This window comes from Acinonyx jubatus, chromosome D3 (assembly GCF_027475565.1).
Source record: "Acinonyx jubatus isolate Ajub_Pintada_27869175 chromosome D3, VMU_Ajub_asm_v1.0, whole genome shotgun sequence".
Lineage (NCBI taxonomy): Eukaryota > Metazoa > Chordata > Mammalia > Carnivora > Felidae > Acinonyx > Acinonyx jubatus.
Window position 1 is genome coordinate 54001276 of NC_069392.1, and position 27760 is coordinate 54029035.

Below are 27760 nucleotides of genomic sequence, written 5' to 3' on the forward strand. Positions count from 1 at the left end.
GGGGAAACTGGACAGCGACGTGCAGAAGAATGAGCCTGGACTACTTTCTTATACGATACATAAAAATAAATTCAAAATGGATGAAAGACTTAAATTTTAGATAGGAAAACATCAAAATCCTAGAGGAGAAAACAGGAAGCAACCTCTTTGACCTTGGCCACAGCCACTTCTTGCTCGACATGTCTCTGGAGGCAAGGGAAACAAAAGCAAAAAATGAACTACTGGGACTTCATCAAGATAAAAAGCTTCTGCACAGCGAAGAAAGCAATCATCAAAACTAAGAGGCAACCTTCCTAATGGGAGAAATATTTGTAAATGACATATCTGATAAGGCTTAGTATCCAAAATCTATAAAGAACTTATCAACATCAACACCCAAAAACAAATAATCCAGTGAAGAAGCGGACAGAAGACATAAATAGACACTTTTCCAAAGAAGACATCCAGGTGGCCAACAGATACATGAAAAGATGCTCAACATCACTCATCATCAGGGAAATACAAATCAAAACCACAATGAGATGCCAACTCACACCTGTCAGAAGGGCTAAAATTAACAACTCAAGAAACAACAGATGTTGGTGAGGATGCAGAGAAAGGGGAACACACTTTTGCACTATTGGTGAGAATGCAAAGTGGCGCAGCCACTCTGGAAAACAGTATGGAAGTTCCTCAAAAAATTAAAAACAAATCTACCCTATGATCTGACAATTGCACTACTAGATATTTATCCAAAGGATACAAAAATGCTGATTTGAAGGGACACATGTACCCCAATGTTTATAGCAGCACTATCAACAAGAGCCAAATTGTGGAAGGAGCCCAAGTGTCCGTTGACTGATGAATGGATTAAAAAAAAAAAAAAGTGGCCTACATATACAATGGAATATTACCTGGTAATAAAAAATAATGAAATCTTGCCATTTGCAACAACATGGATGGAACCAGATAGAATATATTATGTTAAGTGAAAAAAGTCTGTCAGAGAAAGACAAATATCATGATATTCACTTACAGATGGAATGTAAGAAACAAAACTCATAAACACAGGGGAAGAGAAGAAAAAATAAAATAAGATAAAAACAGAGAGGGAGGCAAACCACAAGAGATTTTTAAATACAGAGAACAAACCGAGGGTTGCTGCAAGGGATGTCGGGACAGGCTTATGGGTGATGGGCATTAAGATGGGCACTTGTTGGGATCAGCACTAGGTATTATATATAAGTGATGAATCACTGGGTTCTACTCCTGAAACCAATACTACACTGTATATTAACTAACTTGAATTTAAATAAAGAAATTTAAAAATAAATAAAATAACTGTAGAAAAAAAACAAAACAGGGAGGAAGGGGAAGAAGTAGAATTAACCAAAATTTTCTGGCTTTAAAATAAATGATAAACTTGTTTAGTAAAACATATCAATAACAATTTACTTAGAGTAAAAAACAAAATTTAGATGAAACAGGAAAATTCTATTTCTCTTAATTTCATCTTTGCATTTATGGTAAGAATTTTCTATTAATGTTAAAGGACTATGAAATGCAAAGGTGTTAGATTATTTCCTGTAGTTAAAGTCTATTGATGAAGCCATAAAAATATGAACATACAAGAGTAATAATATTCATATTTGTAATATTTTGATTTCTGAATATTCCCCAGTGTGCTTCATTTTTGTAGGATGCAATGAAAAATTTATGCCTTCTAATCAATTAAATTCACGAAACGAATATATACATTTGAAGAAGTGGTATAACTCACCTGTTCATTCATTCATTCAACATTTATTGAATGCCTATGCTTGGCCAAAAGGGGGTTAAATATTTGGCCAATAGAGACTGTGTCTTCAGTAATTTCACAACTAATTAAAAGAGACAGAAAAAACAAACAAACATGCAACTAAAATGCAGAGGAAAAAGGCTCTGATCCAAAACAAGGGGTAAACACATCACAGAAGTTTTCCTAAAGAAGGTGGCATATGAGCTAAAATCCAAAAGACGAGTAAGCCTTAACCCGGTGATGAAGGTGGGGGAGAGAGTTTCCCAATTAGAGATCAGCAGGGGCAACACCTCAGAGGAAGGAAAGTGCAAGGCAGATGGGAAGTAAGGTTGGATGCTGAGTGCAAACAAGAGAATAAGAAAGGGAGGCAGAGAATGTGTTTTGTTGAAATAAGAGCGTGGATCGTACTTTGGGAGTGAACAGGAGCAATTTTACGCAGAAGTGATATGAACAAAACGGTGTTTTAAAGAGATTACTCTGACTGATGAGGAGAATGGGATGAAGGCAACAAAAGTGGGACCGTTAAGAGCTCTATAAGCCACTGACTCAGCATTGCTGAAAGCCCAAACCAAAGCAGCAACAGTGCAGAACAAGAGGAGACTCAAAAAATCCTAAGAAAAGAACAAGTAAGACTGAGAGTAGGGCAGACAAGGGTCTGGGAGGAAGCCCAGATCTCCAGCTCCAATGTGAAATGAAAACAAAGGGTATTAAGTTTAATTTTCAGTAAAATGATATTTTAAAAATTTTTCTAAAACCGCTTTGTGAAGAAGTTAAAATACATTCAAATGGCAAGATTCTACTCATAAATTCCTCTTTGTACATTTCCATTCAAAAAAAGACTTCATGGGGAGAGAAAACATACATAAGAGAATTTAAGAAACTGGTCATAAATAACATGACACATCACTTTCCACAGCTATTGAGAAAATCAAAAACGTTCTTCTTCTTTTTGTTTTAACCATGAAATACAGAAGGTTTTTGAAATAAAGAATTAGGGGTGTGATTTATATAAGCAACCCATAAAATTGCACATGCTCTTTATGTGAAGTCAAATCCTATGCTAAAGTATGCTAAATAATTTCGGATTATTTAAGTTATTTCTTTCCACGAAAGTCCAAAGAAAAGCAGAATGTACATAGTCAAGTCCAGTTCTTAAATTCATGAAGAAAAATGTGACGTAACATTTGTGCACTAGAATCCCTTAAAATACTAAACATTTTATGTAATAAAAATTTTGTCAATATGTTAAAAGAATGAATAACCCTAAAAGTATATTATATACACAAAATGGATACTAGCAGAAAACAAATCCAACATCTATTACTGTTAAGAAATAAACATGCTACAACTGTTTCTTTAATCTAAAATCATCATACATATTTAGTAACTAGTGTACCATTTATTCACATTTTAAATAAGATAAACATTATTACCTCAGGATAATTTTTAATAAAAGTCATATATTTGTAATTTTGGTATAAAGTATAAACAATAAAGGAGAAAATATTTTTAGACAGAGTACCTCACTCCAGATGTTACCAAGGTAACTAAATTCCACAGCTTTACATATTTCATTCTTGAGTAAATCGGTATGTTTCATAAAGAACAAGTGAATAATTTACTTATTTGTATATAATACATATTCACACCATTTTATCATTTAAATGGTATAAGAACGAGTAATGTCACATGCCACTGTTTTACAATCAAAATTTGAAACAAAGTTTTTGATGTCTGTATTAGAAAAATTCAACAGAAAGAGGGAGCAGACATTAAACTGAAACTAAATGAAGCACTTTTTATGGTCTGGTTTCTCATAACCATATTAACGATTTGTATTTTCTCTTCCTTGAAGATACTTTTCCAGAATTTGAAACCACAAATCTCAGACTCCTCTATTTATCATAATCGACTCACAGCAGTTTATTGCTCTCAAGGGGAAATCTGCTTCCTTACCCAACATAGTTTGCTCCATCCTAAGTGGCTGCTGGCATGCAGGTCGAGAGCTGCTACACAGAGGGTACGGTGCTGAGATCTGTAGGTATGGCCTTCAGCTTCACAGGCCAAGAGCAATGGTGCTTCTCTCAAATTTCAGCCTGGGCACCATAGCATTGGAACCAAAACTCTATGTGTGAGTACCAAGGGAAAAAACAGCACCTGGAGCTTTGAAAATTAAGAGTGCCCAGGGTACCTAGCAACAGAAGAGAACATGGAATGTGATGACAGGTAGTGTGGCAATCCAGTGACATCAGGAAGGCCGATGGATGTTTGGGTTCCATTGCTTTGAGGTTAGTTTTGCTGGGATGGATTTAGTGTTGTGGAGAGGGCCATCCAAGTTAGCTCAGCTGCGACTCTTGCCTGTAAGGTGCAGTCACACTAACCCTAATGGCAAGCTGTTCATTTTCTTCTTTCTCCTTCCCTACTCCCACTCCTTCCACCAATTGGTACAGACCCTAGAAATACTATTTGTTTCAATTATGTCTAATGTCGTCACAAGCCTTTTGTGTGAAGCAGTTGCATCAGAACCAGATTCAATGGTTAGCTCTCTCCATATAAAGAGAATTAACCAATGGGGCGCCTGGGTGGCTCAGTTGGTTAAGACTCTGACTTCAGCTTAGGTCATGATCTTGTGGTTCCTGAGCTGGAGCCCTGCATTGAGCTTTGTGCTGGCAGTGCAGAGCCTGGAGCCTGCTTCGGATTCTGTGTCTCCCATTGTCTCTCTGCCCTCCCTCCCTTCCCCCCCCCCTCAAAAATAAATGATTAAAACACATTTTTTAAAGAGAATTAACCTATGACAGTATGTATGATGTGTGTGTATTTAAGTATATAAATATCCATATATGTGTGTACATATCTATATCTCTCTATATAAACATAATGTGATGTATATATATTTGGAATCTCCCAAAACACCTGACCTACATTCTAATTCATTTACTTTTGGTAGCTCTTCATTATGGCCTTTAGGCCAAGTACCCTGGGCAAAATGAATAGGAAAAAAATTTATATAATAATCATTTTAAGATTAGTATTTGGAAATTTAGTCCTAAAATCCAGGTCAGATGCTTACAGGGTCCAAAAAGCTTTTTACCATTTTTCCTCAAATGCACCACAATCTTCTACCTCTAGCCTTTTGATTCCTCCTTAGAAAACTGCCCTTTGATATCTCACCATAGAGCTAACTTTTAAATCCAAAATACAGCTGTAAATAACCCTATGTCAAAAGATTGGTACCTTAATATCCAAAAAAAGTAGATTTTTTTTAAATCCTTCAAAATCTATTTGCAAAATGGAGTTTAGGTGCCAGCCTTCTTCCTCACTTTGTTACTCCTGGCCTCTGTTCTAAGTCTTCTCCCAGCCTAGGGTCCCCTATAAAAAAATGAAAGTGCATCCATTGCTAGACTATACCCTACATCTTTTTAATTTTCCTCCAAGTTTTTATTTAAATACCAGTTAGTTAATATACAGTGTAATATTAGTTCCAGGAATAGCATTTAGTGATTCATCACTTACATACAACACCCAGTGATCATCACAACAAGAACCCTCCTTAATACCCATCATTCATTTAACCAATCCCCTCCATCAACACTCAGTTTGTTCACTATAGTTAAGAGTCTGTTCTATGGCTTGCCTCTCTCTCCCATTCCATGTTCATCTGTTTGTTCCTTAAATTCCACATGAGTGAAATCATAGATTTATCTACATCTTATACCACAGCACCCTAGGGCTACTCTAAAACATGAAGCAAGTGATGCAGTCTAAATGGATCCTTTGCGAGAACACAGGTAGCAACCTCTTTGACATAAGTGACAGCAACTTCTTACTAGACACGTCTTTGGAGGCAAGGGAAACGAAAGCAAAAATGCACTATCGGGACGTCATCAAGATAAAACGCGTCTGCAAAGTGAAGGAAACAATTATCAAAACTAAAAGGCAACCTTAGAATGGGAGAAGATATTTATCAATGATATATCAGATAAAGTGTTAGTATCCAAAATCTATAAGGAACTTACCAAACTCAACACCCAAAAAACAAACAATCCAGTTAAGCAATGGGCTGAAGGCAGGAATAGACAAGTTTTCAAAGAAGATATACAAATGACTAACAGATACATGAAAAAATGCTCAACAACATTCATCATCAGGAAAATACAAATCAAAACTATAATTCATACCACCTCACACCTGTCAGAATGGCTAAAATTAACAACACAGGAAACAACAGTTGTTGCTGAGGATGCAGAGAAAGGGAACTCTCTTACACTGTTGGTGGGAATGCAAACTGGTACAGTCACTCTGGAGAACAGTATGGGGGTTCCTGAAAATGTTAAAATAGAACTAGCTTATGATCCAGCAATTGCACTACTAAGTATTTACCCAAAAGATACAAAAATATTGACTTAAAGGGGCATATGCACCCTGATGTTTATAGTAGGATTATCAACATTAGCCAAATATGGAAAAAGCCCAAATGTCTATTGACTAATGAATGGATCAAGAAGGGGTGTGTGTGTGTGTGTATGTGTATATATATACATATATACATACATATATATACATGTATACGTATATACATACATATATGTACATGCATACATATATGTATGTATGTATATATATGTATGTATATATATGTATATACATATATACATATATGTATATGTATACATATATATGTATATACATATATACATATATGTATATGTATACATATATATGTATATGTATACATATACATACATATGTATGTATATGTATACATATATATGTATATGTATACATATACATACATATGTATGTATATGTATACATATATACATATATGTATGTATGTATATATGTATGTATATATGTATACACACACACACACACACACACACACACACACACACACTGGAGTATTACTCAGCCAAAATCTTGCCATCTGCAAGCATGTGGATGGAGCTAGAGTGTATTATGCTAAGAGAAATAAGTCAGTCAGAGAAAGATACCATATGATTTCACTCAGGTGTGGAATTTAAGAAACAAAACAGATAAACATAGGGGAAAGAAGGAAAAAAGAAAGGGAAGGAGGCAAACCATAAGAAACTAATAACTATAGAGAACAAACTGAGGGTTCCTGGAGGGGAAGTGGGTGGGGACAGGTTAAAGTAGGTGATGGGTATTAAGGAGGGTACTTGTTGTGATGAGCACTAGGTGTTATATTCAAATGATGAATCACTAAATTCTACTTTTGAAACCAATATTACACTATATATTAACTAACTAGAATTTAAATAAAAACTTGAAACAAAAATGAATAGATACATAGGTGATCGATCGATCAATTGATCGATCCTTTGCTGGGCAGCTCACCCCTCCCCTAGCCCAAGACTCTGACACATTCTTGCCTTTATCACCCTTTGTCCATTTGCAGTTGTCACCTAGAAATTCCTTCTTCATTTTTCTCAATTCCTTTCTTCAAATCCTTCTGATGACTTTTCCACTCTTTGATTTCTACTTTACTCCTCCTCTATATTACTGTTATTAACTTCAGTAAACAGCCCTGTTCTATCTTTTGTTTTCTTATACACAAAAATTGTAATCATTCATTACAATAGTCCTGCACTTCCAAGTCCTCAACACCACAAACATCTTTGAAAAGATAATCAGCAAAAGCAGTTGTCTGTTTTTATTTGCATTTGAAAACTATAATCTACATTATATACTATTTAATAATGCTATCTATTTTTTTAATGTTTATTTATTTTTGAGAGAGAGAGAGAGAGACGGCGAGGGCGGGGGAGGGACAGAGAGAGACAGAGGGACAGGATCTGAAGCAGGGTCTGTGCTGACAGCAGAGAGCCTGATGTGGGGCTTGAACTCACAAACCATGAGATCATGACCTGAGCCAAGGTCACATGCTTAACCGACTGAGCCACTCAGGCATTCCTAGTAATGCTATCTTAAACATGTACAAAAAATGATGCTACATTTTGAAGTCAAGCATTCACACTAAGGAGTTTACTAATGTAAATAAATATACACGTGTGTATATATAGGTATGACTCTTCCTAAAATATTAAACGGCATTGATTTTAAAATGATAGAACCGGGGCGCCTGGGTGGCGCAGTCGGTTAAGCGTCCGACTTCAGCCAGGTCACGATCTCGCGGTCCGTGAGTTCCAGCCCCGCGTCAGGCTCTGGGCTGATGGCTCAGAGCCTGGAGCCTGTTTCCGATTCTGTGTCTCCCTCTCTCTCTGCCCCTCCCCTGTTCATGCTCTGTCTCTCTCTGTCCCAAAAATAAATAAACGTTGAAAAAAAAAATTAAAAAAAATAAATAAATAAAATGATAGAACCAATACTGAGGGTAAGAAAGTAACAGAGAGATTCAGTTTTCCCCCTCCCCAGTGAAGGAGAAGTTCTTAAAACTTGACCTGTTTATCACTAAGAAGAAGGCACATCACCAAGTAGGTTTCATCTGGTTTAGACTGTAATGAGAGTGGCTTTTCCACTTGGCCTTCATGAAGACAAAGTAGTTGAAATGGTACTCTAGATCTGTAGCCATTCGGGATTGGGCATGGAGCTTGGGGTCATCTCCAACCAGAGAAATTCTGTCAGTAAAGAACAAGATTTAGTGCAGGGCACTGCATTCTTCCTTGGGTAACTGTACTTTTTGATAACAGCCTCTGACTCTTTATCCAACTGGCCATTACCAACTGAGCACCACCTCGTTCAATTCGGTGCTAAATTTATGCATTCTCAGTAGCCCTCCTTTGTTGAGTGAAAGTAATATACAAGCCTGTTCATGCCCCAGTGCCGTGTGAACACAATCTGCCATACAAGATTTCCTTCTGTAAATCTCTGTCTCCTGTCTTAAATGAAATTCTTTTTGAAAAATCGGGAATGAAAAATGTCAGCCTGGTTTCCTGTAACACTCTGCAATGGTACAGTTGCTTTCATGGATAGGCCCAAACAAGAATGAAATCCACTAAAAGGACAGGACCTTTAGCAATAAGTCTGGTTATATATTCTCTTTAAACAAAGATATTCAGAGGTTGTTTTTAATATCTCTTTGGCTGCAGCCAAATGGTATAGATACTTGGAAAAGGAATGTCTGAAGGACTTTTGAACAGAAGGTGAAGGAAGGATGATATTGATAGACCTTTCATAATAGTTCAGGGCAGAGCAATTGTATGAGACGCCTCTAATTAGAGGGGGTAGTTAGTTGTCCTCAACAGAATGGACACTTATTTTTGACTTGGGCCTGCATTTTACTCACTCATTCTTCCTTCAACACCACCATGTATGAACTTCATAATGTTTTACATACCACTCTTTTTGCCCACACAACATTAATTTTAATTAAGGAAATCACATCATACTAAAATAAATGAAACAACTGGAATATTTGCCATGGAGCTATTATTCTTATTCTCTACTCCATTATTGACAAAGCTATGTACCTTATAAAATAATGGAATAAACTATTATTTAAAAAACTCAGCTATGATGCCAGGGTGCCTGGGTGTCTCAGTCGGTTATGCATCCAACTTCAGCTCAGGTCATGATCTCACAGCTTGTGAGTTCAAGCCCCATGTTGGGCTCTGTGCTGACAGCCCAGAGCCTGGAGCCTGCTTCGGATTCTGTGTCTCCCTCTCTCTCTCTGCCCCTCCCCTGCTCATGCTCTGTCGCTCTCTCTCTCTCTCAAATAAACATAAAAAAATGCTTACAAACATAAACACAAAAAACTCAGCCGTGATGCCACTGAAAGATACAACCTGAGCCTGAGGTGCTGCCTTTCAGGATGTGATATATGCTCTAAACCAGCTACTGACTCTTGGGGCTGCCTCTCTCTTAGCCACAGCATCGGTCTGAAAAGGCTTTTCTGAGATGCTAGTGACACTTCTCACAACTCTTCTCTACAGCCCTACATTCTGTTGGCCTGTAAGAAGGATGCTTCCAGAAAAACAGACAGACAAGTGACCGTTTCACACCACGCGGGCCACTACGGGAACAGGCAAAAGAAGAGCTATGTATGGGCCGTGGTCACTCATCTTGAATACCAAGGGAATGAAAGGTATCAAAAAAAGAAAATGGGTTGGGAGATAGGCCCAAACGAGTACCTGTAGCATTTTTCATTTTACTTTGCCAAAAGGAAAACACTGTCAAGGTAATCCTTATAGGTAGAGAGAAAATCTCATCTCCCCCGCCTCCCCTCCGATATCTGACCTGGAAAATACTCCAAGTAATGCAACTGCCAGCTAAAGGAAGGAAAACGTGGAATGAGTGGCGGAGCGGCTAGTGATACTATCTTTGGCTTTGGAATCAGATGCAGAAACTAGGAGTGCAGTGTTTATCTGGATTTCTTTGCTGTCAAGTGTCTGAAGATTAAAACACGTTTCTTGTCTCTTTAATTTCTTTTTTCTCAAATGTATTGTTGAGAGGGGCGGGGAGAGGGAGGGCGGAGAGGCAGAGAGTGAGGGAGATAGCAGAGAGCCCGATGCAGGGCTCTCGAACACAGGGACCAACTGCAAGATCATGACCTGAGGTGAAGTCAGAACGCTTAACTGACTGAGCCACCCGGGCATCCGGAAGTTTTATTCCCATTGTGTATATATGGTGTGGTGATGGTAGATAAATATACTAATTAGTCCATTAATTACATAATTTCAATGGTTACACAACGAAAGAAGAAATGAACATCCATGGGTAATCTGGCCTGAGAAACTGGGGCTCCCCAACACCATCTCTGAGTGCAATAGCTGGGCTTAGATTTCATTCCATTTGGGGAAGAATGAGATTGGTTGAGGTTTATGTGAAACAGGTGGTAAGTTTTCAATAGGATTATCTTTGGCTATGTGAAAAAGTTAATGTGATGTGTGATGTGCACTGGTGTGGTACGTATGTGTGTGTTTTAGCAGCCAAATGATGGCATGTACCAAGCACCCATTGGGATGGAAACCTAGGTAGCTGATACCTTCCTAATATGCATATAGGCTCTAGAAGCCATAATCCCTTCCTACCTTAGAACAATTTGGAGCTGTGAGACAGAAAAAGGGCGTCATTGGAACTAGGTCTTTTTATCTTAACCTCTAGAAAGAAAATACAAAAATTATTATCACTGGAGTTATCACCATTTCTCTAAAATTGAGGCTGTTTTTAATTTTTACCTCTTTTCTGTGATTCTGTCAGAAATTCCAGTACCTCTCCATTAGCTTCCCATTCTTTGCATTGTTTTCACTTAGTTTAGCCAGAGATAATTCTTAATGTGGAAAAAACAATGTTAACTAATGCATAATATTTGTTTTACTTCTGAAAAAACTGAGGAACAGAAATGTTAAGTGACTTGATTATGTCTTACTAAAAATATAACTTACATGTGGAAGGGACTTGAAATCATGTGATAAAATATACTCAAAGAACAAGAGGATTCTAAACCTGAAAAGAACACTGTCAGAGATTATGAGGAGAAATATGGTTGAATCAAATTGAAAAATATTAATGTGTTTTATTACCTGTCAGAAGATCAAAGATTAGAAGTTACACAGAATCAGTATATGGGAAAACATTTTGACACATTATCAAAATATCAAAGAAGTTCCTCTATCTCCAGAGATGTTTAATTATGAAATGTGAGGTATTGAAGGGAAAGATCTAGTTTATTCCTTTATGAATTTATGATTGCCACATAGTAAATATTCAATAACTTTGTTGAACTAGGTAACCACAGGAGGCCATAATCACATATCTATTTAATGTTGCTCAAAACATAGGATTTTTTAAAAATTTTAAAAAGAATCACATCTTTTTACGTCCTCATATATGTTACTGAGCTACTCATTGAAAGCATTAGTACACAGGACACTGTGGGTAGGAAGAATCTAGATAGTGCCTTCCCCCTCAAGATTCTATACCCTAATTCCCCTAACCTGTAAGCATGGTGAGATATCACTCCTGTGATTATAGAAATGTCATGCAGCACAGTGGATCTTGAAGACGGAGATTCTTTGGGTGGGCCTAATCTAATCCCATCAGCATTTAATAGCACAGGGCTTTCTCTGGTGAGTAAGCAGAAGTCACGGAGACACAAAGCATAAAGGGTTCCGGTTTGCCACTGATGGCCCGGAGATGAAGGAGGTCACATAGAAAGAATGCAGGCAGCTGTAGAGAGCTGGGAGAGACTTCTGCCAACAGCCAGTAAGGAAACAGGGACGGGACCTCTGTTCTACAGCGACAAGGAATTACGCCCTGCCAACAACTTGAATAAGCTTAGAGGTGGATTCTTTACCAGAGTCCCTATTTTAAAGGCTAGACGGGCTGACACCTTGATTCTGCCCTTGTGATACCCTGAGCATTGAACCCAGTCCAGGCTGCCTAGATTTCTGACATATTGAACTGTGAGACATAGCTGTTGTTTTAAGCTGGTAAGTGTGTGATAATTTGTTATACAGCAATCTGAAACGAACACAGAAACAAACATAAAGGATTTTCTATGGTGCCTCACGATAGGTAACACCACTCAAAATTATTCAAGGCATATTTCATATGATAGGTACCTATCAGTGATTCTCAAACTTCAATTGCTTCTGAATTTTCCAGGGAAACTGTTAAAAATGAAAATCCTCTTGGGCATTAAAAACCTCTCCCCCAACAAAACACAGGAACCTTGGTTTAATTTATCTTAAGGGACAGCCATCTAGAAGCATTTCTCATATGAGAATTTTGGGGCCACATGTGAGAAATTCATGTAGCTCATCTCCAACAACTAACTGGTGACATACGCAATTGTGGGAGGGAACTCTTGATGTCAAGAGAATATTAAATCTGAGTTTAGTAAGACTGATCTACCATTTTAATCCAGTTTAATAAATCTTTAGGACATTTTCAGAAAAAGATGCCAGCAAGCCAAATAGTCTCTCTTCATCAAAACAAATAACCAAGAGCACTTATTGCCAGTGTGGCCCCACTTTTAAAAGACTCAGGAAAGAATAGGATTTTTTCCCCATAGAGTGAATGGAAATATGTAACTGCAGAACTAAAGACATTCTTTCAGGGAAGATCACCTCAATTACTTTGACTAGCAAACTCCTAGGAAAGAAGATCTTTACCAATGTCAAGTGCGTGTTTATGAAATCAAGAATTGTTACTCAGCCCCTAAAGCAGAGCTGCATATCACCTGTGTGCTCGCATGTGCTGCAATCATTGTTAGCATTGCTCATACAGTAGGTAAACAGTACTATTCTAGGAAAAATTGTCAAAAACTTCCAAGTTTTTCCTCTGGGTCCTTCATGTTCTCTTCCCATCTTCATGGTCAATCTTCCAGCTATTTGTGTGCACACTGGTTCTCTGTAAGTCATGTTACTGAGGAAGAGAGTGACTGATTGATTGGTTGATTGATCTTTGACTGAAATTTCCCCACAGAAAAAAATCATTTCAGCTAGGCACTTGTAATTTAAACATCTTATCTCTGTGGAACGAAAGGCTTTTACTCTTGATATTTTCAGCCATTAGCAAGCAGGTGAAGAAGTATAATGTGTTTTGGGAGTGTGTGTAAAGGGAGAAATCTTGTAACCATACTAGACCTATTTAATGCCCATGTTTTTTGAGTAACTTAGAGGCTGATGGTTAGAGTGCATGCTCCACGATATTTTCTCCTAAGCCCTCCTAACCCCGTAAGTTCCTCGCCCTAGTGCAGTGGGTGAGCCAGGACTATTCAACAAAGAAAGTGAAGATCTCATCCACAACATCCTGAGATGGCAAGAAACCGGAGACAGTAAGCACTTCTTAGATCTAAAAAATGAACAAATCCTAAAACAGGACGATGAAAGGCTTCTACATACGTTCCATCTTACACTTTGGTCATTTGCTGGTTTGATCTCTTCTTCCCCTTTCTTTGCAAACCATTTCCTAGATTTCTTTGCTTATTGTTCTATGGCTTAGATCAAATGATGGGAGATGCTGGCAAAGACTGAGGATGGGAGAAAGAGAAAATGGCTGGGTATCCCTACCCCCACTTTATATACACATCCTGTCTGATTCAGGTCTCTAGCTCAGGATGCATCTTCTCCACATCCTAAATCCTGCCAGGAAGTATCTTCTGTGAATCTCACGCAACCAGGTAGGTCCTCTGGCTCTTGGGCTCTACTAACACCAACTCCTTCTCAACTTTTCTACCTCTAGTTGTAGCAGTGGCTTCCTTCTGCTTTTAATTCCTATGTTGCTTTACTATCCTCTGTTTAGCCTTTGAGCTCTTCTCACACCATTATAAATAGTGCCTAGTATTAAGTTTTTCTGATGAGTAACCTGTAATGGCCTCGATTTTCTAGACTGGATCACAATTGATGCAATTTGCCTTACTGTGGCTTCAAGACTTCTGTTTTCTAGCATCTTTGATAGTATTATAACAAATGTTCTGTGATTTCTTTTTTCCTTGTTAATGTCAATTCATTGTTTGATATCCAAGAGATTTCCACCAAACTTTCTTTACGATTTCTACCTCTGGTGCTGAAATCCATCATCATCAGTAACAGTGGTATCACGGAATTTATTGGTCATCTTAAAGGATTCTAAGCCAGTAAGAGTTTTGGCGGCAAATTATAAAGCATTATTATTTAGACACTTGTGAAAGTACTAATATCTTTCTAACAAAGACTAATTTATTCTAGATTCATCTGAATAATATCAATTGATTTTAATCATTATACATTTTACTTATACAAATCATTTTGGTATTTACATATTTAAATATTTACAATATTTAAAACAGATCTAGGAATAAAATAACACTATCAGTTTTACTAATTGAAACAGCTTGATAAACATAAAATGGAGAACTTGCTCAAGTCACACTGATAGTGACAAATATAGGATCAAACACCCGATCCTTAATTCCAGACCAATGTCTGTCTAAATCATGTAGCTACACCTCAGCAGGAAACACCTGTCTAGGTATTGTGAAGAGAAGAGCCTGTAAAAGACAGGGAATATGCTCTGGGGAGGTGGGGGGGGGGGGGCAAGTTAACTTTGGATTTAGGGAGCTCTTAGAGACACTAAATTAAAAGATGTCATCTGAGGTTACCTGTTTTGTAGTACTTCATAAAATCAGAAATCACAGTGAATAGCCTGCTACCACCTTCTTCTTTCTGTAACAAAGACCTTCTGCCTACCCTTCCTGCAATTAGCATACACTGAGTAGTTCTGATGTTTTTATAGATGCAGATGAACTTTCAATATCACCATGATTATAAGTACAAGCTGACCAATTACACGATATTTATAACCAAAGACAACTGTATTTGACATTCAGGGCTGAATGATATCAAATGATATCATTTTAGGAAACTTGCTAAAGCTTTAAATAAATATGAGAAAAAATAACACAATTTATGAATATATGAGATAAAAGCAAGCTAACATTAACATCAGTATTTGGAGGATATGGAAAATTAAAGTCCTACTCTTGAAAGAGAACAGTAACACATTTGCTGCTTTTCTATTTGAAAAGTGATTTTATCTCATGACAAGAAAAGATAATTTGAAACTATATGTGGTGATGGAAGTTAACTAGACCTATCATAGTGACCATTGCATGATATACAAATGTATCATATCATTATGCTACACACCTGAAACTAATACAATGGTATATATCAATTATACCTCAATATAAAAAAAAAATCAGTAAGGTGTTACTCACAGGCCACAGTTAGTTTATTCAAAGCACAAAGAAGCCAGGAGTCCTACTCCCATCCCAAAAGGGTAAGTAAATCTCTGATACCACTAACATTCCCACACCCATCTTTCCCATCACACAGATCGCGAGAGCATAACTGAACGATAGACAAGGGCTAATGGCCACATTCATGGGAAAGGATGACTGAATCTGAATGACTATGGATGGCTTCATCTCTGTGTATGAGTATTCATAAGCGCATAAGGTGCATATATACTTCTAGTTGCCAAGTTGAAAAGGACTGTGAGTAAATACAGAAGAAATGGGCAGAACGGAAGAAAGAACTACTAACTCAACTCTAAAATAAAGTGCTCTGTAAAAAAAAAAAAGCAAACATTGCACTTGCTAGAGAGGAAATTGTAAAGCAGGTACTTTGATAGTGAAATGCTTTCATAATCGCAGAATCCTAGACTACACATCATGAGTCCACATAGCATTTGGATATTTGTCACCACCCAAGAATAAAAGGTGAACTATTTTCAATAACAGAAATAGTCCTTGCTTTGGCTATATTAATTGCAAGACCTTAACAAATAGTAAAGATGGAAGACTTGTTTCCACACTTTACATTTCTCAAACTCAGTATACTTGAGCCAGTTTAAATATTTAATTTTGTTAATACCAAATTAAATAACCAATAGGTAGTCCTAGCACTGATTTGGGGGGAAAGGAGGATTATGGCTCAAGAGAACCATGAACATTCTCAAAGTCATCACCTAGTTTGAAACCAAGCAAATTCTCAAACAGTGGATGGCTGAGGAATTAGGTCAACTCTACCTGAGCAGCCTGGGCAACATCAGGGTGGCCATCTTGCCTCAAATCCTCCTTCTAGAGCACAGGCTCTCACAGACCCACTGCTACCAATATCCACGGAACGCTGTTTACAGTGATCCTGTTTTCTAACCTCTTGCTTTGCATAGTTCAAAACTTTTGATATTAAACACCAACTTTTCACACATAGTTGTCATATTTTTCTGAATGTTCATGGAGAATGTGGACTTTGCTTAAATACTCCTTGTGTATAAAGTGGTGTGTGTGTGTGTGTGTGTGTGTGTGTGTATATGTATGTGTGTATATATATATATATACATATATATATATATATACACACACACACATACGTGTGTGTATATATATATATATATATATATATATACACACACATACATATATATATGTATATATAGCAAGTCACCAAGTAGAAACATAATGTTTTTGAAAAGTCCAAGAAGAAGAGAAAACATTTTGGGTTTGCTGATGTTTTATTTTTTGTAGTAAAAGGATTGGCAGGAGGTAATGTCAGATTGAGTTTGAAAAAAATAAAAATGAGCTCAGAATTGAAAGGATTCCCAGGTAATGATTATATTCTTTTTATATTAGTGATATATGTGCTTATTTTCATTAATACTTTTTCTATCATAGCAAATCATTGAATTCTCCTGAAATCAAAATTTAAAAATCCATCTTGGTTGACCATTAAAAAAACCAATTTCTCTAAACTTCTGTACTGACTATACCAATTTAAACTCTCTGAATAATACCAAGATAAGAGCTCTAACAGTGTGATTATTTCTAATTAGCCAAGAGCTGCTCAAAATAAACTCCCTGTCCGCAATGTCTCATGCTGCTATACTAATGTTACACAACCATGGTCATCCATAAAACCTTGCTTTGGATAAAGCACAGTAGATTCTAGTTTGAAAGCCATTGCTTCTTGACTTCAGCAGAGAGGAAATGTTTACTGAGTTTTGACTGGCCTGGTTTAGAGGGGTATCCAGTGCTGATGGCACCTTTTCAAGCTCCTTCCTCAGTGGTTCTCCATGAAAAGAAACAGAACAACTAATTACACTGAACATATCATTTTAGTGTATGAATCTCCTCTCTATACTCCCTTCAAGAACAAATTACCCTACCTACTGTCTTGGTAGCCATATGTCCTCCCCAGGCTCAATCTGCCAAGGTAGGCACCTGACCAAAGAACCAACATACCATAAGAGTTCAAAGCCACAACCACTATGGTCAAATCAGAAAGGTGAGTAGCTCAAAAAAATTCCATCTCTTGGAATTTGAACTAACACCTTTCTCTTTAGCATGTGGGCTAATGATGAGCAGCATCAAAATCACCTGTGAACTTGTTAAGACTATTAAATCTCAAGCCTTACTTCAAACCTACTGACTCAGAAATCATGGGTTTTTACACACACACACACACACACACACACACACACACACATATTATTTAAGAAGGTTTCACACCCAACATGGAGCCCAATGTGGGGCTTGAACCCACAACCCTGACACCATGACCTGAGCTAAGATCAAGAGTCAGACGTTTAACCAACTGAGCCACCCAGGCACCCCCAGAATTTGCATTTTAACAAGACTTCTAGACAATCCCTGTGCATAACAAAAATCTCAGAAGCCCAAACTCCTAACATGGTTAGTAACCACAGCTAAAGTAAGAACCATTAAGGGAGCATTGGACTGAAGAGGTTGCCAGGGAATGTGAACAAGCCGAATTCATCAAAGAAAGCCAGAGGCTGGAGTGGGGGTAACAGATGGACACAGAAAAAAGGTATACAACAGAGGGACTACATATGTGGCAGGTTGGCTTCACACATCTTGGCATCAGTACAATTATTAATTATCCCCCCTTTGACTCTAAATGTGTTTTGCTTTGGACATTAAATTGCATGATAATCCTGTATATAACTCAATAAGGCCAAGGCTAAGTCATGGCCAGGCTTGTTCTAGACTTCCTATCCTTGCATTCCTTAAATCACTGTCTCCTTTACTGTGACATCATTCTTATAAAAACTGACACCTCCCTTCTGTCCTCATTATTTGAAGTAACTGATACAAAGAAGTACACTGTTTAATTAGTGCTATTTGCCATTAAAAATAATTTAAAATTATGTGCTGGGTACTTATTTCATTGTATCTAATCCTCAAAGCAGGCCCAGCTAATCTACTATCAGAGAGGCATATTCTGGGATCTTGATCAAATGACTTCTTCAAGGTACAAGGCCCGAGGCCCAATTCACACTCAAGGAAGCTAAGTCCAGAGCCACTGTCCTTTTCCCTCTCCCACAAACCTCTCTAGGACATAATCTCATGTCATCCAATTGTTCTGGTGATGGTGCAGATACCAGCCTTGGAAAAAGAAATGTATGGTCTCTGAAGGCAGAGAAGTTCTTTCTATAAGATACTATGCTCTATTTTTCAGATGCTTTGCAGATATGGATTGAAAATTATTTTCTGGATTATACTGAACCAAGGCATGGAAATTTTTTTATCTTATTCTACTGAGATATATTTTTACCCAAAATGTGCCTTTTTCCTGCAGCCACCAAGGTGTACTGACCAATCTGCAGTGGTCAACAGTGACAAAACAACTGAAAATAAGTTAATGGATGAAACCAGGGCACAATTTCACATTTATTCACATACAAATCACTTCAGCTATTATTTACAGCTGTTACTAAGTAGTGCAAAATGTACTATGATTGAGTGATTTCATGCCTCAGAAAATAAATTCTTTTTTCCTTTTTATCACAAGAATCCTATCCTAAAGGCAAAGGAAAGCAATGACTTAAGTGACATTGTAGTTTGCCTACAGTTTTCTGGAATTCAAAAAGGAATCATGCCAATTGTATTTATATTGTTGGTGATAAAGGCTTTGAATTTCAACTTCTACATGCTTCATCTTAATAGTATCTCTTTTTTTCTAAAGGGTACATACAAGAACACATCCTAAGATAGCACATGCCTAGGTTAAATATTCATAGAATCTTTATTTCCAGTTCTTATTACTTTTGCTGATTTTTCATGTTAGGGGTAGGAATAGGGAACAGGAGGCAGGGATATAGTGGGATGCAAAGCACAATGCTTGCCACATACTAGGGGCTTAACAAATTCTAAATAAACTTAAAGAAATAAATCTAAAAGGATGAAAGGAAGGAAGAAAAGGAGAGAGGAAGAAACACACAGGGATGTAAGCACATACTCTATAGTAATCAGAAAGAAAATACATATACTTCCCCCAAACTGGAATATTTGAAGAGCTCTGCTTGTTGACTATGATTGATATCAAGGTAATTATTTATTCTACCGTATAGATTGATAAAGGTTCTCAGATATAGAATTCAGAGTAGGTGAAAATAAATGAAGGGAACAGTAGGGACAGTGAGTCATAGCAGGGGAAGGGAGAGGAGGGATGAGGGGTGAATGGGCAAAGAGGAGTAGGGAGGGCAGAGAGAGAAGGAGAGAAGGCAGAGAGGGGGAAGAGAGAAGGAAAGAAGGCAGAGAGAGTCGGCGGGGGGGGGGGGAGAGGAGAACAGGAGAGAGGAGGAGTGTGGTTGAGGAGAACAATTTATTTCACTTTGAATAACATAATCACTTAGATACGGTTACTTGATTAATATCTGGGTCTCCCCCAGGACCTCCAGCTCTGAAAGAGCAGTGATTAGGTCAATTTTTGCTCTTTGTTTTATCTACCCACAGCTCCAATTCCCAACTACAGTGCTTCTCAAAGCATGTGTGATGAAGAATCAATCTGTTTATCTCCAATCTGTCACGGACAAATAGTTTGTAAAAACAAACACCAAAGCTTGAAACAGAACGTACAAAATACAAACCCATTTATTTATTATTAAATTCTACAGGCATAAAATTGTGGTTTCAAACCCAGCACTTTGTCTTGTCATGCACCAGTAATAGTTTTGAGGTCCACGAAGTGCTCCTCGAAGAGCCTGACGTGGTAGAAACTCGTTAAGAATTTGTGAAATACCTAAACAATACAGACATAAGAACATTAACAGTTCTGCAATAAATTAGAGTTATATCATGGTTTTTCTGGAACTCAATCTCTCTTTTCCCCCCGTTTTATTGCCAGTTCTGAGAAGTTAACAGGGTGGTGAATATGGCCGTTATTTTTAAATGGTTGCGTTGAGGACAAAGGACAGGCTTGTTCGAGGATGGTCCCACACTGAGTAGCAGAATAGAAGGGGACTCAGTTCTCTTGACTGCCAGGCCACTGCTTTTTCCCATAGGCCTCGGTGGCTCTTTTTTCTGCAATCAAATTGGACATGCGGCATTAATTAGCGAGCTGTAAGCACTTTCGTTTTCGCTTTTGGCTAGCAGACTCCAGTGAATCTCTAATTTACACATTTCAGCTCTGCAGACGTTTGCAGACCAATATTCTAAGAGCTAGTCTTTAATTTGGCTTAGCATCCATTTCTGTATTTATAACGTTAAGATGTGTATTTACTTGTCATTCCAGAAGAGAAGAGATCTTGCCACAAATAATGTTTCTCAAAAGATGGGTGGTGGTCAATCCCATTCCACTTTTCTTTTAGTCTGTAAATTGTTATGTCTTTTGTAGTACTGGTATAAAAGAGCTCGTATAAAAACAACATAAAATCTATGACAACTTCAGCAAATCATTGACAAAATGTCCTTTTCAACAAATGATTCAAAATGATAAAAATAAAACCCAAATTCAAAATTTTGGTGACCCTTTCTTTTAAAAGGATATCTATTGAACGGGCTATCATTTAGCTATTTATCTTTTCTGGAAAAGTACATACCAAATTGTTAACAGAAATTATCTATTGGGAATACAGCAGATTAGGAGTAGAGAATAGGAGACCCTTCCTTCTTTATAGATTTCTATACTTTAAAAACACGTTCTCATGACTATGTATCCAAATGAATATGTAATATTTTATTAATAATATATTGGTGATGGAAGTGATTCTAGGAAGTCTAAATGTTTTAAACATGAATTATATTTAAAACAATTGTGTAATATTTTATTAATAAATTTTCTTACTTTATCCATTGAACTTTGAAATAGAGCAACATGTGAGGCAGGTTCTTAGCCCTTTAGCAGATAAATGAGGGAACTACATTGGAGGTAGAGGGCTGAGATTCCAAGGGAAATATGTGTAAGGTCAAAGTCTGAGCTTCCCACTTCCTTATGCTGCAGGGCAATGACAAATAAGTATATTGCATCAGTTAATGGAATCTTCTTGTATTTCTAACTTAGATATCTCACTGGGGTAAATACACAACAAAAGGACCATGTGAAGCATGAATTGTCACAGTGATACAACCCAGAATTCGAGGTAGTTCTGAGCCAAAATTGTTCAAGTAGGTTTGGTCAGAAGTATATTTTATATTTTAATTACCCTACCAAACTTTTCCCCTGGTATGAGGGGGAATCTCAGTAAGAGATTCATTTAGTCTCTAAAACGTTAGAGATGGGTACAGAGAACACCTTAAGTTGGCAAAGGTCACATGTTAGTTTTGTCTGATAACCAAAAATATTCTATGATGGAGAAAGCATAATGTAAATAGCTGCCAGATTAAAGACCCAATTTTAAGCCACAGGTCCATTAGCACATAATTTGCTTGTAACTGATAATTTCTTAAAAAACAAAAACCCAATACTTAAGATATTTAAAATTAGAAAGTTACTAACAATATCATGCTAGTCCCAGTACTGCTTTTTCTCTTGACCAGTTAAAAACCATATTTGTGGGTCGTTTGGGTGGCTCAGTTGTTTAAGCATCCAACTTGATCTAGGCTCAGGTCATGATCTCAAGGTTTGTGAGATCAAGTCCCATGTTGGGCTCTGCACTGGTAGAGTGGAACAGGTCTGGGATTCTCTCTCTCTCTCCCTCCCTTGGCCCCTCCCCAGCTCGCTCGCTCTCTCTCTCTCTCTCTCTCTCTCTCTCTCTCTGTCTCTCTCTGTCTCTCTCTTTCATAATAAATAAAGAAACTTAAAAAAAACCTATGACATTTGCTTTAAGAGAGGAGGGGCCACTAAGAAAACCATGTCTTGGGGTCAAGAAGAAACGATACTAAATTAACAGGTTAAAATTTTAAGCTCTAAAGAAATCTGAAGAGAACTTAAGGAAAACAGTGTGAGAATTTGCAGCAAAAAATGTGCAGAAAGGAAAAATCAAAGTCTTGGGCCTTTTCTTCTCCCCACTTCCCCCTGTGTAGGATGGCGACCAGACTACAGAACTAAAGGCTAAGAAGATCCCTGGTATTCTCTATTGGCAAGAGTTAAGAGAAGCACATGTCTCCTTCCTGATATGGGTATAGATAGTCATCCCTTGAGACCTTATTAGCTACAGAAAAGAAAAAAAAAACTTGGTTATCACCCTTAAATTCCCTACTCGCTTAAAGCAACTTCTAGAGAGAAGATACACATGTGCAGCATTCTCTAATAAAGTCATGGCTTCTGGGATTTTCTAAATTTCTAAGCTTCTTTCCAAGCATTAGAAAAGCATTATATGTGATCTTTCTTTCTTTCTTTCTTTTCTTTCTTTCTTTCTTTCTTTCTTTCTTTCTTTCTTTCTTTCTTTCATTTTCTAATTAATGTGATTATTAGACAAGGTCAGAAGGTACAGGCAGTGTCAAAGTCAATTTCTCATTTCCCTTTTAAAATCTACCTTAGGTTTGTTCCACAAATCATTGTATTAGCTCATATTGCTTTGTGAATGTATTCGTATTTATTATACAGTGCTAAACTTTAAAATCATATTGTTAGCTTTTACTAAAAGGTATGAGATTATAAGTGATTCTGTCACAGATAAAGTTAACAGCCTTCAGAGAGTTTTCTGTTGCGTGAATTTTTGCCTGTGATTTAAAAGGCTGCAATGTAATGTTATATACGTAGATATGCATTCAGGACCAATATGGGAAAACTTTTTCCTATAGGTTACAAAGTATGAATATCCTTCAGTGTACTTTAATGTTTTGACTCAGATATTGAGCCACTGATCCTTCTGAACACCTGATTATAAACACTGCTTCTTCCTTTCTGTGGCACTAATTTTCTTACCCTTCTCTGCCACACATTCAACGAAACCTATGATTGAAGACTGCATAGAGAAAGAGGCAAGCTCCCTAGCCAGTAGTGGCATTGTTACTTGTAAAAACGAAACACTTTCATGATATTCAAGCCCCTTTCTTTCTGTTAAGTTAGAAAAAAAAAATTGAGACAGAAAACAGGAACCCTAATGGATACACATGGAAGGTCAAGGTCAAATGCTGGGAAAGTTTTCTGTTTTCTGAATCTTTAATCATCTCTCAAACTGTTAGACAAAGTGAAGAAGACAGACTGTCTATGAAACAATCAAAGAAATAAGAAAGGAAAAAAAAAAAAACAAAAAAAAACCAAAAAAAACCAACCCCGAGCAGTAACGGAGATTGAAATAATCGGAACTTCAGTTCCAGCTGCTGGCCAGAAAGTAAGTGGCTGCTAGCCTGTATCAGCGCCTAGTGCCGTGCAAGTGTTTTGTGTTAGTTAGCTCCCTCAATTCCCAAAATAATTCCATGAAACAGTTCTTATACAGAGAAATTGAATCTTCTAAGGCCTCCCCATGTGACCACTGTCCTTTGGGACAGCTCTATATCTTATACTACCCTTCCTCATAACACCTTTGACACGTGTGCAACAGCGGGAATAAACTGTGGTTAAGAGAATGGGTGTTGCAGTCAGAAAAACTTAGATTCAGACCCAGGTCTGTCACTTATAAGTTGGGTGGTTGGGACACTCTCCCAACCTAAGCTTCCCCACAGGAATAAAGGGGGCAGGTTTAGGATTTACATTAGAGGATAACTGATACAATTAAATGAGTTAATATTTGCAGAGTATTTAAATCCCATACCCAATCCATAACAAGGAAGAGCTTAGCATTATCTTTGAGGGGAGGGGCAGCTTCTGGTTTTCTTCATTTTCCTACAACGTGTCTGTGCCGAAGGAAGCCCAGGGAAAGGGTTTTAAATGCTTGCTGAATGAATAATGAGTGAAGAGATGGATGGATGGATGGATGGATGGATGGATGGATGATCTGACTTTCCAGGACAGCATTTTTTTTTCTTTTTGATACTCATTGGTTTTCCTTCTTTTTTAAAAAATTTATTTAAATGCACGTTAGTTAACATACAGTGTAGTATTGGTTTCAGGAGTAGAACCCAGTGATTCAAGACTTCCATACCATACCCAGTGCTCATCCCAACAAGTGTCCTCCCATTTAGCCCAACCCCCCCATCCATCTCCCCTCCAGCAACCCTCAGTTTGCTCTCTGTATTTAAGAGTACTTATGCACTATTTTTACTAAAGCTCCAATTGCCTCCATCATTCTCCTCTTCCTAGAGTGGAATAAGTTTCTGTGATGGTGACTTATCAGTTATTAAGCACCTAGTGCAGTGTAGGTTTCTTTATATTACTTATCTCTTTTAATTTCCAAAACAATTCCATGAAATAATTATTATACAGAAAAAGTGGATCAGACTCTATCCAATGGCCTGCTTATTTATAAGTGTTCACAGACACCTAAGGCAAGAACAATAAAAATGATTGTTTCCTTATCATTACCTCTCCATGTAGCATCCAAAAATGAGTTTCTACAATGCCTCATTTAGGAAATGAGAATGTGAGATCAAGAGCGAGTTGGATAATCTCAGGCTGTTAGTTATACAACTTTAAAAATATTCCCTGACCTTTTCAACCATGAGTTTCCTCAATCATAAAACTGAAACATAATGGTAATTATGTGTGTCTAACAGTATTGTGATTATTAAATGAGATAATGTATAGAAAAAGTGCACTGTGCAAGGATAAAAGGATGGATTTTCTTCGAGGAGACAGGCAGCTGCTTCCCTACTATCCCCTTTACAGTCTCTTGAAAATGAACAGGCGTAACAGGACCAACCTTTTGATTTTCCACTGCAGCATTAGGACTTCTGACCATTCAGACTTGTAAATGTGAGCCTCCAGAATTAGCTTAGGCTTTCCCTCACAAGATAAATAGGAGATGATCAAGTACATCTATATATCTCTCAAGAAAACAGACGAGTTGTCATTGTCCTTTATGTTACTTTCCTGTATAAACATGTGTGAAATTCTGTACAGACCTTGCAGTCACGTTGATGTCACCATACATCCCTACACTATAATAGTGTTTTCTCTCTTTCTTCTATACATGTATGGAGGGGTCTTTAGGGGGCAGGGTTGTTTTCATTGCCTCAACAATTATAAATGTAAAGTGTTGATGTGGTTGTTGTTATTATTATAACTATTATCATTTCAAGACTATAGAAAATTATGCCATCGTTCAGATAGAAAAGACAATAAAATAGTTCTTTCTCTAGTTCATTGGGTTAAGTTTTACAAAAGTGGTTTTCTCAAAACTTCAGCTGAATATATTCATTTTTCCTTTGTATTAAATTTATTTCTATCTTATATTAATGCCAAGAGAAGAATACAAAGATACAAAGTATTAAATTTTGGAAGTGTCAGACCCCAGGAATGAAAGATAAACTTCTTTTTGGTCATACTAAAAAGTTGTACTTCAACATGAAAACACATGTCAAGTTTTTACATACTCTAATTGCTATTTACAAATATTACAGAGGAAACAGAGTAGTAAAACAAATGCTAAAGGTGCTATGAACTTGAAGGCATTGCATGACCTTCTAAAATAAACTACATAATGGGTAGGTTAACTCTTATAATTAAATGCAGTATTTGTTTTTTAAGGCTTAAAGATCAAACAAGATGTCTAAAATCAAATTGAATGCTGTCTCCGTTACTGTCACTGCTCTCCTCATAAACCCTCTCTTTCTATTGACTTTCTCTATGTCTAGTAATGGCACCCATCAACTTCCAGGTTTGAAGGTTCTTTAATGCTATCCAGTCATTGGCCAAGTCTATCCCCTGTGCTTGCTTTATCACACCTCAAACCATGAGATACTCTGATTTGCTATCTCTCAGTCATTCCCACCAGACCGAGTGTTTTTAATGAATGCCTGAACATAAGCATTTTGCTCTGTAATTCTTAGCATCCATCTTAGCAGTGGCCAAATAAACCCTGGTTGAATAAATTAATACATGAAATTCCACAGATTATATGGCTATGATTTCTTTCTCATCAGTTCCCTACCTTTAATTCTCAGTTTTCCTATGCTAGTTAAGGTTCTCAGTCCAAATCACCTTCCATTAACTATTGCCCATATCATCTATTTGTCCTCTCTACGTTTGTAGGATACATCTTCACAGAGTCCTGCTCCTTGTTTCTCACTCTTTGTTCAGAAATCTCCATTGGCTCCCATCTGCCTTCAAAAGTGTGTATCACCAAAAGTACACAGCCCCAATTAATATTCTGGTCTTTCTACATACAACCCAATTTCAACAACTGTTCCAGCCATCTTCTCATACATCATGCTACCTATTTGCTTGCAGGAAATCCTAAGAAAACAGACAAATTTAGCATCTTACATACTTGTCCTGAGACATATAGAGTAAAACTTAGAGAATATAAGGAGAATATTTTTACATGAACATAAATCCCAAAATTAAAAAAAAAGGAGGAATTATTGCTACATTACAGCTCTTTAAAGTGGCCTCTAACCCAACAATGTGTCATAGAATTGAAACTTCTACAGTCAACATTGAATCTTAACTTGATTTAAAAAAATTTTTTTAATGTTTATTTATTTTGAGAGAGAAAGAGACAGCACAAGCAGGGGAGGGGCAGGGAGAGAGGGAGACACAGAATCTGAAACAGGCTCCAAGCTCCAAGCCATCAGTACAGAGCCCATCGCAGGACTTGAACTCATGAACCACAAGATCATGACCTGAGCCGAAGTCGATGCTCAAACAACTGAGCCACCCAGGCGCCCCCTTAATTTGCTATTTAAAAGCAAATACAAAAAGTGTTTATATCAGAGTATTACCTTTTGTGCTAAATATTTTTATCTTCAATATTTATTATTATGCACATGTCAGCCATCAACCATACCAGGTAGTTTTAGAAGCTATTCTTACTATATATGATAGCTGACCATTATAAAATCATATATCAATGCCTTCCATGCATGTGTTTGTTGATTATTCCCTAGCAGAAGCTTGTGTTGTGATCTTTCCAGGACATTGCTTCCTCTTTGTCTTTTCTGTACTTGCTTTCCTCACAAAAGCTCAGATCATTTCCAGATCACCTACTAGTCCCAAGATTTTGATGTCCTGAAGATTTTTAATCTTAAACTGACTTCTGCACTTCCCACAAGATATTCCAAACCTCTGAGACCAGTTCAAGAATAGAACAACTTGCTCTTTCAAAGATTCCTGAAGCAATGCCTTTCAAGAGATAATTAGGCTTTAGAATATGACCTGTTCCTCACCAAGCAAGACCCTGACATTCTAGCAGCCCAAACCAACTGCCTCAGGGAGGTGATAAATCCCCACAAGT

At 37.3% G+C, this 27760-nt stretch overlaps 1 protein-coding gene across 7 annotated transcripts in view; it reads right to left on the reverse strand.

Moving 5' to 3' along the window:
- The window catches only part of NOL4 (nucleolar protein 4), a 413504-nt gene that overhangs the window by 214416 nt on the left and 171328 nt on the right, over positions 1 to 27760 (reverse strand). The window contains exon 1 of one of the 7 annotated variants that reach the window (XM_053206587.1): positions 3734 to 4186. The exons of 5 other annotated variants lie outside the window; for them this stretch is intronic. In XM_053206587.1, coding sequence (XP_053062562.1) covers positions 3734 to 3752 — 19 coding nt within the window. In that variant the 5' untranslated portion in view covers positions 3753 to 4186. Of the gene's footprint in view, positions 1 to 3733; positions 4189 to 27760 lie in introns of those variants that run through there. One more of the 7 variants, XM_027068733.2, reaches the window with a different exon arrangement.